The sequence below is a fragment of the Mixophyes fleayi genome, chromosome 3, assembly GCF_038048845.1.
Source record: "Mixophyes fleayi isolate aMixFle1 chromosome 3, aMixFle1.hap1, whole genome shotgun sequence".
Taxonomy (NCBI): Eukaryota; Metazoa; Chordata; class Amphibia; order Anura; family Limnodynastidae; genus Mixophyes; species Mixophyes fleayi.
In genome coordinates this window covers 328,431,102-328,450,173 of record NC_134404.1, presented here as the reverse complement: position 1 = coordinate 328,450,173, position 19,072 = coordinate 328,431,102, and the positions used below count along the sequence as shown (strand labels likewise).

At 41.4% G+C, this 19,072-nt stretch overlaps 1 protein-coding gene across 1 annotated transcript in view; it reads right to left on the bottom strand.

Moving 5' to 3' along the window:
* Positions 1–1,411: 1,411 nt before the first annotated feature.
* Positions 1,412–19,072, bottom strand: part of VASH2 (vasohibin 2) — a 55,444-nt gene continuing 37,783 nt past the window's right edge. Inside the window, exons 6-8 of the mRNA XM_075204233.1 lie at positions 8,622–9,003; positions 6,689–6,801; positions 1,412–2,884 (exon numbers count right to left, since the gene is read on the bottom strand). Coding sequence (XP_075060334.1) covers positions 2,812–2,884; positions 6,689–6,801; positions 8,622–9,003 — 568 coding nt within the window. The 3' untranslated portion in view covers positions 1,412–2,811. The remainder of the gene's footprint in view (positions 2,885–6,688; positions 6,802–8,621; positions 9,004–19,072) is intronic.

Here is a 19,072-nt window from a genome sequence, read left to right as displayed (position 1 = left end):
AGAGGATCTGCTTTGCTCAGGCTGACAGCCCTGTGGACGGATCTATGTGACGTTGGACCATACAGTACATTTGGTTGAAACTGAAAAATCTAATTAAAGGGCTGAGTAAAATGAACAAGGTCCAATAATGATCACATATACAATGCTGGTCATCTGTGTCTGCAATCTTTTCGGGACCATACAGGTCGCAGTTCATGGCAAATTATGTCTAAAACAATCTTAATTGGCTGGAAGAATTGTATAGTTCATGGACACCTTACGAGTGACCCGCTAATCTCTCTTTGTATTGTTTAGTTATTTTTTTGTATGCAAAACTATCTCATTTTGGTTGTTTTAGATTGAAATTTTCTAGAATTTGGGCCCCCTTTAGTAGTTACAGTAAATGTTATCTAATCTCACACAGACATGCCAAGATTTATGGAACAATACCAACTTCTACACAAATTATAATTATTGAAATCTAATGTTTGTGGTTTAACCTACAAATAAAGAATCATCATACCCAAATTGTTCAACAAGCTCACACTTTACCGACATGGTGCAATACTGCTGTCATCCTTAGCAACCAATCAGATATCTGCTTTTATTGTCAGTTGTTAAATCGTACTGCTGATTGGTTGTAACTTGATAGCATATTAGTAAATGACCCCTACATATACCTGGTACTGGTTTTGTTCTGGGAAAGGTGATGGATGATTATTGGAGCCGGTCCCCAGGGGAGCAGCAGTTGTGTATTGAAATAAATATGTTGTTATAGGACCATCTTATTCAAATGAGGTTAGCGGCCTCTAAATGTTAAAATGTAAGTAGGAATAGAGTATTGACCGGCTCTCCCAGTAGATGCCGATTGCCCACTTCTTACACGATCAGCAGCGATGTCTGTCTTTAGCTCTCCGTAGTTGATTACAACAATCCCACCAATGTATAGAGAGCTTGAGAATGGTAGATGGACAGCTCATGTCTGGTATATCCACTGTTACAATGCAGAGGTGATGTTTTTCCAATCAAAAATGTTTTCATACTCTTACTGCTCAACAACTGAGCCAACAGTTCGTCCACTCTGAATAAGCCATGAACATTGCACTAATGGGACATGCAGGATTTGCATGGTTTGCTTTTTTGCTTTATATTGACAATAAACAATCAACCAAATGGTACAAGGGGACTGATACACTCCTATTATGTAGGTAAAAGTATCAAGAACTCTTCTGTAGAACAGGATAAACTTTTCTTATTCATAGGAAGACACAGTAATACTTGTGTTTAAAACCTCTTGGATTCACTGTAGTTTAAAGTGAATCTGGCACCCAAGCCAAGCGGAGGGAGCTTTATTGTGAGTAAAACCAATATTCAGCCTTTCAATACTAGTGGTGTCAGTAAAGCCAGAGGCTGAAAGTATCTCACGTCTATGTGATGTCAGTAATTATTTATTCATTATCGTTTATTTATGTAGCGCCAATCGTATTACGCAAGGGATAAGTAGTCATTCACATTAGTCCCTGCCCCACTGGAGTTTACAATCTAAATTCCCTACCACACACACAGATTAGGGTCCATTCTGTCGGAGGTCCAATTGTACTACTAGTATGTTTTTGGACTGTGTGGGAGGAAACTGAAACAATGACATGGAGAACGCACAAACCCCTCACAGATAGGGTCCTGGTCGTAACCGAATCCCTGATGCTGTGAGGCAGCAATGCTAACCATTGTGCCACCACGCTGTGCTAACTGCTAGTGAACGGCTATGCTGCATTCTCACATATATTGGTTCAGCCCACAAAATGACTGACAGGCCCTCTTTAACTTAGTCCAACATTCACTCTTCTGAAACCAGTAGAACATTCTCTAGCCCTGAACTCTCAGATCCAGCACCGGGCCACAAATCCCCAACTTCTCAGTCAAGCGGCCATTTTTGTTGCACATTTTTATATCCGCCACTAGCTGTAATCACTGCTGCCGGATGAGAGAGGTTCAAGTCGCACAGTATATATAGCAAATAGTCTGTGCGGGGTTGATGTTAAAAGGAAGATATTGTTTCTATCATTGCTGTAAAGACATATTTGAATATATTAATCATTGCTGACAGCCGCTGTAAAACATATAACTCATTTAATGTATTCTTTGTTCAGACAAGTCAATTTTCATCTTCAGGAGTCTGGTTCTCTAACAAGTTGTGCAGTCCCTCTTTTTTTTTTTTTTGCTTGGTTTAAAAATTGTGCCAGTAGCAGAACAGCCATCAGAGAACGACTGCGCTGAGTGGAGGACAGGCCAGACAAAAGGGCGGCCATTTTATACTAGATGTTGGTAAACAGATGACAGAGAAGTGCTCAAAATGGCCGCCCTGAATAGTATAAATTGAAAGATCTCTTCCTCCTGCTGGTTACATGGTTAATTTCTGTCATATTTCAATACAAAACGCTGCCTCCCTGTCGGAGGTACAGCCGTAACAACATTTTACCCAGCGATGCAAATTCTGGCTGGGAAAATGGCCGAAGCAGGAGGAAATACTTAGGGGGATGGGTTTCTGTGAAGACTAGTTATTATAAACTGCGTCGGGTAATATCCGGAGATCACCAGCAAGTAATGATGGTGCTCAGCGTGAATAGTATTATTGGGGAGTTTTCACAAAGCTGGCAAACGCGTTATTTAAAAAAAAAAAAAAAAAAAAAAGTGTAAAAATGCTACTCTCCTAATTGAAAGCATAAATAAAAACTTGATAATAAATAGTCACAAATCCTTAGAAAAAGAATCAGGTGAATGGGTAAAGTGCAAAAGGAAGCACCAGGGATTAGAGTTTTATCTCCGCTTGGGTTAAATCCGAATTTGGTATCCAACGTCATTCAGAGTGCTGAGATCAGCTGGTGTCTTGTCCATCCTTGCTGGCCTAAGAGGAAAAAACACAGCAGGAGATTACTCCGTGGTGCAGATTAGACAACCCTGTCTTTTCTCACAAAGTCCCTGGAACTCCTCAATTAAGATTTTTAGATGCCCTCCTACCAGTGACTGTACGAGAAGGTATTTTGTCTGTGAGTATGAGATTATCACAGACTAGCAGAAAAAAAACATCCTTTTTTTTTTCCCCTTTCTGGTTTCTGAATATTCCGGATAATCAAAAAAGATTCTGAACCGATTCAGTCTTTTCTAGTGCATTAATAAAATGCAATCTCATTGGGAGAATTCAATTACCTGCGAAGCGTCTTTGGAACGTCCGTGGTGCAGATTTGACAGAAATATCTGCTCAAAATGAGCGGATATTTCTACCGTAAATTACCTTCAATGTGCACAGGGCGAAGTCTGAGCGCCACGTCACCGGCGATTGAATTTTCCCCATGAATTTTGGCTGTGTAACCTACATACACATTTTAGGACCACATCCTTAGACTTAAACATAGCACTAGTAATTAAAAAAAACATTAGTGGTGTATTGAACCAACCTCACATTACACCACAAAATTGTTACACTGCCAACTTCATGAACTATCTTATGCCGACGTACTATAGTTTCGGCTTTTGCCGTTTTGTTTTATATAACCATGACAACTTTTTTTATATGTTTTTAAGTTGCATTTCACAAAGGTCAGAACATTTTTTTATTTTTTTTTAAATCTCCTGGTCATCTGTGTTTCTCTAGTTTAAAATTGAAGGGGGGTAGAACAACATCTAGCCAACCGGATCATCAGACTTTTCACAGCAGCACAGATTATTTCAGTGACCTGTCCGCTCCAGTAAATATGCAAGGACAGGGCTTCATGTGATTGTGCCAGCGCCAAAGTGTGGAAGGGAATAGGGTCAAGTGAAGAGCCATGGACTGAGAGTTATATAGTGGAAGGAGCAGGGTTCCCGACAGCACAACGTAGCATGTGAGGATCCTATCACACTGATGAGTTCATACATTAAACTTTTTTTTTTTTCAGGAAAACCTAATAAATAAAATATTCTGATTGATTTTGAGTAATTATATAGCTAAAAGTCTAATTTTCACTTTGCCTTGTTCGCATCAATTATATTTATTCAACAATGAGGTTTCCTGACAAAAATAATGCTGATAGTAATCATTTCATTCTGACTCTATCATGTGAATGACCCTGGTAAATTGTTAATGTCAGATAAATATCACACCTACCAGTTTACGCTCTCTTCACGTTACAAATTCCTGCAAGAGTGTGACGGCAAAGCGCGGGGCGCATATGTCAACATTAAGAGGCTGGCAGCTGAGGTGGACAGCTGGGCACGACGGCAATCTTCCCCCCCTGACCCTCTGTGAAAAGGTCAATGAGGCAGTGCCCACAAATAGACTCCTGTGTTATTACCAATGACTGCCCAGGCATGCTGCCAAATCCCCCACTCTAGATATTTCTGTACCCGGGTGAATGGGGGAAGACTGACACCGTGCCGTAAGTACTATAATTATCGGCACGCTCAATGGGACAGTGGTTATTCATGAATACATTACATGTGTCTGTACTATTAATTCATGGTTCAAATATAGCTCACTGTGTAATGCCACCGACCCCAAGAGCTTTGCTTACTGTAGAGTATATTTGGATACGTGATGCCTACTCTGTCTTTGGCTCTTGACTAATGCTTAACAACAGTAGTATTTACAGGAGAAAATAATTAGGCTGGTCTGAATGGAGCTGGGCGTACCTTGTCACATCACAGAGGGGGGAGTAGTGTTACATGAGGCAGCAGAATCTTTAATTATACGCTGACTCGTACATAAAGGTTACATTTAACCTAACACCCGTCTACGTCACTTATTAAGATTGCACCTGTTGTTTATATACCAGCGAGCTGCAATAAATTACGTGACGGTATCCTGACGCCAAGGTCAGAAGCGGATTTAACCCCTTTATGACCAGATTACATTCCAGTTTTCTGGTTGGTAGTTGGTTAAACTTAGAATATTTTCTGGGTTTTTTGGGAGGGTTGTTGGGACAGATAAGGACTTTTTTTTAAGTAACATTGTAAAATACATATTTTTGAAATGCATACAAAATTAGAAGAAACAAAAAAACTTTTCTAAGATATTTGCCCAGAGTTACTTTTACCCAATTTGTGTAGTCCTAAAAAGCCAACCCAAAAACGAACACTTTTAATTATATATTTTTCCATCTTAATTTTTTTTACATTTCATATAATTTTTTTTTATTGCAAGCATTGGTAGATTCCTCGACCTTACAGCAGCTGAGCTGTCAGTCTCTATTATTAGGTTACACCGTGTCTTTCAGTACTGACAGGCAGTGACCTCCCTGAGCTCCTGTTTGCTTTCACTATTGTGATGTCACAGGATTCCAAGTTCCGCTGCGGACATAAATGTACAGGTCCGCGGGCAGCAAGGGGTTAATGAAGAATGCTGAACTGAAAACATCCCTATTTAAAGTGTACTTATCACCTACACACGGTGGAGGCAGCCATTTTGTATAAATAGTGTATAAATTCTCTAGAGCGCAGAGCACTTTCGTGATCCAACCCACCAAATGTCTGCCTTCTCTGTGTATAGGTGGCGGTAGAGATTTTGTGGCACGGGAAAAAGGACAATTCTCTAATACAGGCGTGTTAACGTTTGGGCTGAATACAGGTTACACATACATGGTTGCGGCCCCATTGAACATGTTGAAAAACATTGGGGGCAGCAAAAACAGAGTGGTCACGGCTCACTTATATTACAGCTAAATGCTATATTCAATACTTATTACACTGCAAAAAATCATTTTTGGTAATTTTAGGTACAGTGTTGTTCACAATGGACGACAATGGAATGTGATGAGCTAAGCAAGGAAACTAGTGCTAATATACAACAGGCAAACTGTAAAAAGCAGTACAATATGCTAGAAAAACACAATATATTGAATTTATTTTTTTAATAGCGGCCTTCTGTGCTTTTTAGCCATGAATTTATATAACCAGAAAGTGTTGTTTATTTTTTTGCTGCTCTGAGAAAACTGCTCTCTGGATAATTGTATTCAATACAGAAACCACAGGGTTATGTCCTATCAAAAGCCAATAAAAATAACACAACTCTGCTTAATTGATGAAACCTGCTAAAAAAGAAAAAAAGAAGATATGTTGCCTATAGCAACCAATCAGATTCTAGCTATCATTTATCTAGTACATTCTAGAAAATTATAGCTAGAATTTGATTGGTTGCTATGGGCAACACCTCCAATTTCCCTTTTAAAAAGTTTGTGCAATACACCCCTTGGAACGAAAACATTAAGTACAAATGGGAGATCCAAAAAAATGATCAAACACTAGATAAACTGCCGCAGCTACTAGACCTTAGAAACGATATATCTGGTGCCAAGATGGCCATCAAACAGCTATTGGTTTTATTTTATGGGCTAAATCAACTTCATAAAAACTTACAGCACTTAATTAGCTACTTCTGGCTCTTAAGCACACATCAAGGCCAACAGACTGTCATATGGAGGAGCAGCTTCAAAGGCTTCAAATAGCCGAATGATCCAGCCAGATGAAATATATCACTGATCTGCAGCTTTGTGCGTTGATGGGATCTGACTCAGAGAAGAGCAATGTGGTGATCTGACCAGCGCCAGCTTGAGTAATGTGCCCGATGGGCGGCTAGCGTGTTGTTTTTACACATGGAACTGCTAGCGTGTTGTTTTTACACATGGAACTGCTAGCGTGTTGTTTTTACACATGGAACTGATCTTCTAATACTCACGATTTATCTCTCCGGCAGACACGTCTCTGGGGGCTGATACGGACCCTGGGAGGGGAGACAGACTTCCCTCTTCTTTCTTTCACAGGTGACTGAACACTTGAGGACTTCAGGATCTAGGAGCAGTACAGAGAGATGATTGGGGATAGATGTTCACCTGTAAGTGCTGGAATGGTGAATTTATCATATTGTGACTCCAATCATGTCACATACTGTATATATTATATATAGTGCATATTTACATTCTCCTTGGCCAGGTTCCTGTGACATGGCAGCCTTTCAGCCCAGGTTCCTGTGACATGGCAGCCTTTCAGCCCAGGTTCCTGTGACATGGCAGCCTTTCAGCCCAGGTTCCTGTGACATGGCAGCCTTTCATCCCGCCCACACTCCCCACTTATTTCTACCTACCATATTCTTAAGTCCGGCCTATAAGGCTATTGTCACTGGAGCTCTTTATGTTTGCACATAGCAGACAATGTAAACGCTGAGTTACTGTCACACGAGCACTGATAGGCTCCAATGCTGAGGGCAGTGTCAGTGCTTGTGTGACAGGAACATGCTGACATTAAGGAGGTTTCACAATACGATGAGATCACTGAGCAGCTCCCCGCAGCACCTGCCCAATTAACAGGGCCCAGGTTTCCTACATGGCTCAAAACTTTCAGGATGGGCACTGTGCACAGTATCCACAGCATCTGCATTGTCCCTTGCTGTAGGACAGCTGGGGGCGCTCAATATCTACACTGGGCGCTGCGGCTCTCTATTTGGCACAAGACCCTGGTGACCTACAGGACCGCTGCATATAAATCACGGATGGCATACGTAACTGATGGAAGACGTGCCATTACTGGTGCCCACCTCCCACCGCCCCCCTCGGGCCAATCCTACCATTAGGAATCTGACCAGTGCCAGCTTGAGCAACGTGCTTTAAGGGTGATTCCAAGCTCGAGAGATAGTTTGTCTAAATCTTACTCTATGGAAAACCCAAATACTACCATTTGTGCCTGAAACCAAATTGGGCTAAGGGTATCTTAATCAAAACGAGGAGGGCATTGGGGTAAACTATTGTTTGTAAATACAATACAATAATAAAACTGAAATATGCCTTCATACTGTAACACTGAAAACATTGTAACATAAACGACAACATAAATATTACAACAATACAAGACAATAGAATTTGGACGATTTGTCAGACTGGTTAGTTTAGTGCTAGACCTTGTAGGACACATTATGATCATAAGATTCAGCCGGAATGGGATACAAAATAGAAACAGACATCATTTTAAACTATTTTTAGATACACGTTATCTTTGGATCTATATCGATACATGAAACGTGAAAGTTATATTTTAGACATTATTTGATCATATTGTTTTCTCCCTTTTAAAAAAAAGTTAAATATAAGAAATAACTGTCTTAATGTAATCATTATTCAAACTTTTAACATTGATGACATTATAATAGGTTAAATAATTCTAATGACTCTAAGATAATTACATTAAAGTTCTCGATTATAAGCAGCTATGGCACTTAGAAACTAACATAAGAAAATCTGTTTCCATGGCAACAGATAAGGTTCGTTCTGATTTTTATATGCATCCAAAGCAGCAGAAATGTAGATTTACTAAAGATTCTAAAAAAGGGAAAGTGGAGCTGTTGTCAATAGCAACCAATCAGGTTCTAGCTGTCATGTTCTAGAATGTAGTAGAAAAATGAAAGCTAGAATCTGATTGGTTGCTATGGCCAACACCTCCACTTTTCCTTTTTAGAAAGTGTGATAAAGCCACCCCTAAGTTATAAAAGTGTAAAGACTTCTGGATTTCTGTTGCAGTTTAGTGTTTCCTATGCACTATAAATAAATGTATATAGTGTATAATCCATTGAAGATAACATTTCTATATGCCGTTTCCTACTACAATAAGGCTCTGCCTACCTTCATTCTCATGTCCCGGGCATGTTTCTCCAGCTCCTTCTTGATGTCGGCTCGAACCATCTTCCCCATGTTGATGACTAGATACCTCCACTCGATGGGCTGGAAAGTGTGGGGGTCGTGGGGGACGTACAATCCGATTTTGACTTTTTTCACCGTATGCGAATACTTTTTGTACGAGTCTTCAAAGTCAAAGATGAGCTCGCTTAGAGTCCGAAAGGTCATTGGTTTGTCCATGAGATCTGGTCTCCGACTCATGCCCAGGGTCCCGTAGCGCCCGTTACAGTGAATGCCCAGTACCACGTGGTGGAAGAAGTTCCCTGAGAACTGGGTTTTAAAGCTGATGGGGAACCGCTCCACGCTCACCTGTCCATTCGTCAGGTATCTTTAGTGCCGAGTTAAGAAAGTGTTTACTTGTTCTAGTGACTGAAGTGATTTTAATGGTGCAGATCAGATAATAGCAGACAGCGGTATCCTGACACACTCAGTATGATGCACGGTATAGAGGTATCCTGACACACTCAGTATGATGCACGGTATAGAGGTATCCTGACACACTCAGTATGATGCACGGTATAGAGGTATCCTGACACACTCAGTATGATGCACGGTATAGAGGTATCCTGACACACTCATTATAGTGCACGGTATAGAGGTATCCTGACACACTCATTATAGTGCACGGTATAGAGGTATCCTGACACACTTAGTATGATGAACGGTATAGAGGTATCTTAACACACTCAGTATAGTGCACGGTATAGAGGTATCCTGACACACTCAGTATGGTGCACGGTACAAAGGTATCCTGACACACTCAGTATGGTGCACATTATATAGGTATCCTGACACACTCAGTATGGTGCACATTATATAGGTATCCTGACACACTCAGTGTGGTGCACATTATAGAGGTATCCTGACACACTCAGTTGGTGCACGGTACAGAGGTATCCTGACACACTCAGTATGGTGCACGGTACAGAGGTATCCTGACACACTCAGTATGATGCACGGTATAGAGGTATCCTGACACACTCATTATGATGCACGGTATAGAGGTATCCTGACACACTCATTATAGTGCACGGTATAGAGGTATCCTGACACACTCATTATAGTGCACGGTATAGAGGTATCCTGACACACTCATTATAGTGCACGGTATAGAGGTATCCTGACACACTCATTATAGTGCACGGTATAGAGGTATCCTGACACACTTAGTATGATGAACGGTATAGAGGTATCTTGACACACTCAGTATAGTGCACGGTATAGAGGTATCCTGACACACTCAGTATGGTGCACGGTACAAAGGTATCCTGACACACTCAGTATGGTGCACATTATAGAGGTATCCTGACACACTCAGTGTGGTGCACATTATAGAGGTATCCTGACACACTCAGTTGGTGCACGGTACAGAGGTATCCTGACACACTCAGTATGGTGCACGGTACAGAGGTATCCTGACACACTCAGTATGGTATACGGTACAGAGGTATCCTGACACACTCAGTATGGTATACGGTACAGAGGTATCCTGACACACTCAGTATGGTATACGGTACAGAGGTATCCTGACACACTCAGTATGGTGCACAGTACAGAGGTATCCTGACACACTCAGTATGGTGCACGGTACAGAGGTATCCTGACACAATCAGTGTGGTGCACGGTACAGAGGTATCCTGACACACTCAGTATGGTGCACGGTACAGAGGTATCCTGACACACTCAGTATGGTGCACGGTACAGAGGTATCCTGACACACTCAGTATGGTGCACGGTACAGAGGTATCCTGACACACTCAGTATGGTGCACGGTACAGAGGTATCCTGACATACTCAGTATGATGCACGGTACAGAGGTATCCTGACACACTCAGTATAGTGCCACACTCAGTATGATGCACGGTATAGAGGTATCCTGACACACTCAGTGTGGTGCACGGTACAGAGGTATCCTGACACACTCAGTGTGGTGCACAGTACAGAGGTATCCTGACACACTCAGTGTGGTGCACGGTACAGAGGTATCCTGACACACTCAGTATGGTGCACAGTACAGAGGTATCCTGACACACTCAGTATGGTGCACAGTACAGAGGTATCCTGACACACTCAGTATGGTGCACAGTACAGAGGTATCCTGACACACTCAGTATAGTGCCACACTCAGTATGATGCACGGTACAGAGGTATCCTGACACACTCAGTATAGTGCCACACTCAGTATGATGCACGGTATAGAGGTATCCTGACACACTCAGTATGGTGCACGGTACAGAGGTATCCTGACACACTCAGTGTGGTGCACGGTACAGAGGTATCCTGACACACTCAGTATAGTGCCACACTCAGTATGATGCACGGTATAGAGGTATCCTGACATACTCAGTATGATGCACGGTATAGAGGTATCCTGACACACTCAGTATGGTGCACGGTACAGAGGTATCCTGACACACTCAGTGTGGTGCACGGTACAGAGGTATCCTGACACACTCAGTGTGGTGCACGGTACAGAGGTATCCTGACACACTCAGTGTGGTGCACGGTACAGAGGTATCCTGACACACTCAGTGTGGTGCACGGTACAGAGGTATCCTGACACACTCAGTGTGGTGCACGGTACAGAGGTATCCTGACACACTCAGTGTGGTGCACGGTACAGAGGTATCCTGACACACTCAGTGTGGTGCACGGTACAGAGGTATCCTGACACACTCAGTGTGGTGCACGGTACAGAGGTATCCTGACACAATCAGTATGGTGCACGGTACAGAGGTATCCTGACACAATCAGTGTGGTGCACGGTACAGAGGTATCCTGACACACTCAGTATGGTGCACGGTACAGAGGTATCCTGACACAATCAGTGTGGTGCACGGTACAGAGGTATCCTGACACAATCAGTATGGTGCACGGTACAGAGGTATCCTGACACAATCAGTGTGGTGCACAGTATAGAACCCCAGGAATATATCCTGAATCACTGCAATACACTACCAAAGCGAATTATTTTCCTGCCACTACCTCTAAAGATAAGAACATTAGTAACGGTACTGTATGCCCACAGGCTGAGCTTAACATTTGAAGAGAAGTAAGATGTCTCTTCCTGTTTCATACTCTACGACCTTCACCTTCTATTCTCATAAAATGTTCCACAGTAATGTAATGACACAGCTTAGTCCATAGCTTTTATATATTAGATCAACTTGTATTTTCTAGCAACAATTGTCATTAAGAAGAATGGTAGGGTATGGAAAATTATACTGCATATGTGCCTCTCTGCTGTAATACCTTACAGTAGAGGCAGCCTGTGACTCTCCATCTGATGTGGAACAACAAATCCCAGCATGCCCTATCATCCTATGCCACAGACTCCCTAGCTGTGCTATAGCATGTAAGCTATACTGAATACCATTTCCCAATAATGTATTTTTAGCATTTATATCAACTACTGTAGAACACGTCACCTTGTGTTACAAGATCTACTAAGAGAGAATAATTATCCAATGGAGTCATTTACAAATGTGGAAGTATATTTTATTACAAAGAATATGATTATATTATTTGATACATTACACAGACACTTTGAATGACATTTTGTGGTTGGAGCTGAAATGCAAACCAGGCTATTGACATTTAAACCTCACCCTCGTTTAACTCAAATGCTTCCCTTTATCTCCTAAATACCACTCATTTATGTATTATATTGTGTAAGTATTATATAACAGACAACTGTAAGGGGACACTGAGGTGTGGCTGTTATTTCCAAATGTTAAAACAATCATATGTTTAGTATTTTTACTTATATTGGTTTATCTGTACACAATAATAATCTTTCACAATAATCCCGATGCAGACGGATTCCTATCCATTTCTTTAGTTCATGCGCATCATTTCTCCACCCTTAATCATAGTGTAATAATAAATCCAAGAGCATATCTGCACCTAACCGTGGCCTAGTGGTTAGCACTTCTGCCTCACAGCACTGGGGTCATGTGTTCAATTTCTGACCATGGCCTTAGCTGTGTGGAGTTTGCATGTTCTCCCCGTGTTTGTGTGGGTTTCCTCTGGGTGCTCCGGTTTCCTCCCACAATCCAAAAACATACTAGTAGGTTAATTGGCTACTATCAAAAATTGATCTTAGTCTCTCTCGCTCTCTTCCTATCTGTGTGTGTATGTTAGGGAATTTAGACTGAGCTCCAATGGGGCAGGGACTGATGTGAAGGAGTTCTCTGTACAGCGCTGCGGAATCAGTGGCGCTATATAAATAAATGGTGATGATGATGAACGTGCTTTGCAAATGATACCCAATGTATTGGTAAAGGCTATAACTGTAATATTTTTTATTACCATTAGAGGGCACTAAAGCGTAAGGGAAAAATAGATCAACTCTATGGAGCTTAATGCAGCTTAACCAACCTACCAACCAAAATAGAAACCATTATCTGTTTGACTTTTATTGTTTGAGTTCAGCTAAAAGACAACCTTTAAAATTCCCAGAAGTTCACACCCAGGCTGAAACATTGCTTGCTGATAGCTGTTAGTCTTACTGAGCCTCTGAAGAAGTGATAGTGTGATATTGTATATAAAAAAGAATGGGGGGGGGGGGGTGTGATTCTCTTGTTGCCAACATTACTGCAATGTACTAATTCATCATCATCATCATCTATTTATACAGCACCACTAATTCTGTACTCTCTGTACAGCGCTGCAAAATTAGTGGCGCTATATAAATGGATGATGATGAATCATCATCGTCATCATAATGATCCTGATGTCCCTGCCCCATTGGAGCTTACAGTCTAAAGCCCCTAACATACACATACAGACAGAGAGACTAAGGGCAATTTTGTAGCAGCCAATTAACCTACCAGTATGTTTTTGGAGTGTGGGATGAAACCGGAGCACCCGGAGGAAACCCACGCAAACACGAGGAGAACATACAAACTCCACACAGATAAGACCATGGTCAGGAATCGAACTCATGATTCCAGTGCTGTGAGGCAGAAGTGCTAACCACTGAGCCGTCATGCTTAGTGGTGCTAATTGATTGAAGTCACTAACTTCTGACTTGGGGCGTGGGAGATAAGCTTTCACACAAATAGGACTGTACCCAGTTATGTTAATGCTTATTCTAAGACTAGTAAGGTAGTACATTTATCCCGTAAAATTATGTTCTTTGTTCACTACTAATAAATACTCATTTAGATAACACATTTTACAATCAAACACAGTAGTAAAACTGAACTGGGTATAAATAGTCGGAGGTGAGCTAGCGCCCTGCTTTCAGGCTTACAATCTGTTCTAGTTCAATTCTAAGTTAAACCCGTTTAATATATATAATATACTAAAATAATATACTCATGTTGCCTTGTGAGCTCACATTCTTTTCTGAGAAAATTACTTTCTAATGTGATCTAAAAAAACTATAAACTTTCAATCAAAATCAGATGATTATATATCACCCCAGAATGTTTTACTCTGCTCCACAGGGATAATGAAATGCAGAATATATATGTAATGAGGTAGAAGCAATGTGTTTAGATACAGGTGGGTTATAGCCAGAGTACACCAGGACTGGATGGTAGGGTGATCATCACCCAGAATGCAGTGCATATAAATCATCATCACCATTTATTTATATAGCGCCACTGATTCCGCAGCACTGTACAGAGAACTCACTCACATCAGTCCCTGCCCCATTGGAGCTCACAGTATAAATTCCCTAACATACATACACAGACAGACAGACTAGGGTCAATTTGATAGCAGCCAATTAATCTGCCAGTATGTTTTTGGAATGTGGGAAGAAATCGGAGCACCCGGAGGAGTCACACTCAACCATGGGGAGAACATACAAACGCCACACAGATAAGGCCATGGTCAGGAATTGAACTCATGACTCCAGTGCTGTAAGGCAGAAGTGCTAACCACTACACCACCATGCTGAGGCCCCGATTCTTCAAGGCCCATATCTGCTAATTGTGGGTGTATCATACGCAAAATCACTCTGCACGTGGCCAGAACCAGCCCATACGCAACTAAACACAGCAACATTCAATTCATCTTCGGACGCAAAAGGAAACTTATTACAGATTTCTGGGAGGGAAGGGGCTTTCGTCATGCCAAAAGCAGGCGGCAGCATCTGATTCAAGCTTTGGGCATCTCAAAGTCACTTGTTGTTCTGCCGTATCTCTTGCTCCAGCTACAGGTCTAGTCTAAGTCATGATCAGTGATGACAGTGTCATGTGAATACTATAACATGCGTTTTATTTGCAATCAGAAGCAACTGTATAAATGTATTTTATGTTCAGTAGGCATCGAGAACATCGTAATAAATGTGTTTCAAGGGGGAAGGGGATACAAGCCTTATCTGTGTGGAGTTTGTATGTTCTCTCCGTGTTTGCGTGGGTTTCCTCTGAGTGCTCCGGTTTCCTCTCACACTCCAAAAACATACTGGTAGGTTAATTGGCTGCTATTAAATTGCCCTTAGTCTCTCTCGGTCAGTATGTCTGTGTGTGTATGTTAAGGGATTTAGACTGTAAGCTCCAATGGGGCAGGGACTGATGTGAATGAGTTCTCTGTACAGCGCTGCGGAATTATTGGCGCTATATAAATAAATGGTGGTGATGATGATAAAACATGTTTATTTATCAGCTGTGTTGTCATTGTTGCCTATTGTGTTGTCATTATTGAGGTTTTGCACTGTAGGCATAACCTCAAGTGTCTGTACAAGAAAAGCTGAACGGATGGAGGACAGCAGTATTTTTATTTTTTTCAAAGAACCCCCTCATGCCAACTGCCAAATTCATGGGAGTCACATGATTGGGACCCCCGCAGGGATATACTATCACCAACACTGACCCTTTTACCAAGGTAACAGTCAGAACACTTTTGCAGGTAATCTCTCTGCTTTGTTAAGTCAGTTAATAAAGCTGATTGGACGAGCAGTGAGAACCATCCAATCATCTTCATCATCACCCTTGTACTGTGCCCGGTTACCTACTAGCAGCCAGTCTGGGAGAAGCAGCAGATCAGCCATCGCTGTGCCGGGGGGTGCACATATTCCTACTAATTCCCGCATGGGGGTTCAATGATAAATTAATTAATTGTATGACCCTGCTAAATGATCAATATTTCAAAACAGATGAAGATGCTTAGTAGAGGGCAGCAGATATCACACACCAACTCGCAGCTTGGAAATTCTGGCGTGTGGGAGGTGTGCCGTGAATGCACTCAGAGCTTTCTGTGCAAACAGCGACACCCACAATTTGACAGAGGCACCCAGCCGTGATGAGAAGTACTTGCCAACAATTATTGTGCCGTCTCCTTGTCCTGCCACAGTTCTCTGCGTGACAGACATTCAACAAGGATACAGGATCTCTACCCTGACACTGAAAACAAACTCTGAGACAAAAGACGCTTCACACCTGAACCTACAGGAGTACAAACACCTGACTCCCTTAAAGTGTACCTGTCACCTATACACAGTGGTCAGAGATCGATTACGGCGATCTGGAGCCCTGGACCGTACTTGTGCCACCGGCCCCCATACCACACGAGTCACAACTACCCGTTAAATGTAAATCATGTGACAAATCTCTCTACCAATGTCCATGCAGCGCCGGATAGCCATAGGCGAGGCCCCCTAGACACTAACCTTCCAATGCCCAGTGTGATAGGTAACTAAAATTATAAATTAGGGGAACGTTTAGTTTGTCTCCTCACTTCTTTTAAAAGGCCAGTAATACATTAGAATAGGATTTACTTATAATTATTATTTATATACAGCACAGGCACAATAAAACTGCATTGTGAGAATTGCATCCAGTATACAAAATAAGGGGAGTGGTACTGTGCAATTGGCAAGTTTATGGACAAAAATACAGGTATATGGTAACAAATCTTTGGGGGTAAATCTTTAAAACCCATCCATTGGCTCTCCAGGTGTTTGTGAAACTACAAGTCCCAGCATACCCTGCCAGCTAATGGCTAGCTATCATCTGGCAAAGCATGCTGGGACTTGTAGTTTAACAACACCTGGACAGCCCCCAAGTTGTCCAGGCCTGGACTGTGCTGTCACCTTCTGACCACATTAATGAACAAGCCGACCCACAGTCTGATCAATTTCCATTATTATCGGTTCATTTGGGCGCTGCCTGCGCTAAGATGTTGACCCAACCTCTACCAGTCTGATATTTCATCTCTCTAATGTACAAAGCAGCTTGATATTTTACCACATGTTTAGAGAAATATATTAATCATAGTTGCCTACTCTATCGGAACGGTGCTTATATACACAATGCGCTGTTACCCATAGCAACCAGATCCTGTCATTTTAATAACACAGTTTAAAATTTAAATCAAACATTTGATTGGTTCATCTGCATTGCAGCTTTCTTGCTTTTACACATACGGTGTTAAATACACCGTATAATCATCCTTGATAGAATCATGGTTTACTGTATATACTGAGAAGTACTGATTACATGTGAGGGCGAGTACAGTTTACACAATGTGCTTGTTCTCTCTGCAAGTGTTCCATAAACAGCATCGCCAGCAGCATATAATTTTCACTTCGGCTGAATACCCATCTGTACCACAAAAAGACACAGTCACCCCCTCCCACGTCTCCATGTCCTACGCTGCCACCAATGTTATCTTACGGGACTAGCAGGCAGCACAGACACAATGCACCAGGCAGATGGTAGAAGCACAGGCTTCTAGCGACACAATGTCACAGGGGTAGCACCGTATCTGCAGAAATGCTCAATTAGCTGCTATGTGATATTGGGGACGGCCGCACAGGAAACCAATTATGTCCCTTTTCATGTTTCAAATGTAATTCTGATTAAACTATGCTGGGTTTATGACTGCGATTCCCAACATGTTGTGGCTTTAACTACATGTATTTACCTCTTCGGAATGTTTCGTCTGTTATTTTCTTACACCATGGAAACATAATCTCTAAAGTGTTTCATTCATTAATTACAAATAAAAAACACTAATTGATTATGTAAAGTATTCAACCATTTTGTTAAGATAAACCTAAATAAACCTTGGTGCAATCAATTGTCTTCAGAGCTGACATAATGCATTGCTTAGAGTCCACATGTGTACAATTAAAGTGTTTTAATTAATTTCAATATGGACCAATCAAAGGAAGGGTATAAAAAGATTTGAAAGATTTTAATAACCCTTGGGGGTATATTTACTAAACTGTAGTTTGAAAAAGCAACCAATCAGAGTCTAGTTATCATTTATTTTAGTACATTCTACAAAATGACAGCTACAATCTTATTGGTTGCTATAGGCAACATCTCCATTTTTTTCACACCCGCAGTTTAGTGAATATACCACTTGGAGTCCATCATAAAGAATGGAGAGAATATGGCACTGGACTGTGAACAGATCCCCCTTTAAAATAGAATATAAGTCCAATAAAGGCACTCTCTAGGGAGGCCACCAAGAGCACTATGGCTAATCTAACACACTTAAGGGTGTATTTATCAGAACCTTCTACAAAGGAAAAGTGGAGGTGATGCCCATAGCAACCAATCAGATTTCAGCTATTATTTTATAGAATGTACTATATAAATGAGAGCTAGAATCTGATTGGTTGCTATGGGCAACACCTCCACTTTTCCTTTTCAGAAGGCTTGATAAATCCACCCCATAGTCGTCCAAGGGAGAGATGGGAGAATGGGATTCATGGGACTAAAATGTATAGCTGTAAAATGTGTTTCACTGGGTCGCAAGAGCCTATTTTATTTGCTTTTTATGTTCATGTGTAAACAATTCAGAAGCGGGTAGGACTAGAGCCAACTTATAGCCAGAATATCAGAATATAACAATAATATAAAATTTAAGGGATCCATTTAAAAACAGGGGTTTTTTTTATCTCTAGCTGGGGGATGTGAGGTAAACATTTGTTTTCAGGTTGAGTTGTCTCATCTGTCCAATAGGTATTGCAATTTTCTACTTAAAAAATGGGAGTCACAACGAAGATGGACTGTGACTTTCATTAGCCACCAGCTCCTATCTATGAAGCATACAGTATAAAAACAGCTATTAAAATGGTTTAGATAAAATAGAGCTGCTCAGTAAAATGTCAGTGTACCATCCAGTAAGTGACCTGATTAAAGCGACATCTCACTAATCCGCTCCTCTCACATATATAGTGAATACTTGTTTTCGTATCCTAGCAACAGATAAGCTGTGTACGCATGGGTACAGCCCGCGGTATCAGGGCAACATGGCACAGGGGAATGTACTGTTAATATTATAGTATTCCCAATTAATACTTAAATATTTTATTTTTATGCATATGGACCCCTGCCCTTGTAAAGTCTGCAATGGAATATAGGCGGAGTTGTTAAAAGGCAGAGGTCCGTGATGTGTAGGTCTCCAGAGTCCAGATGGATTACAGACCCACA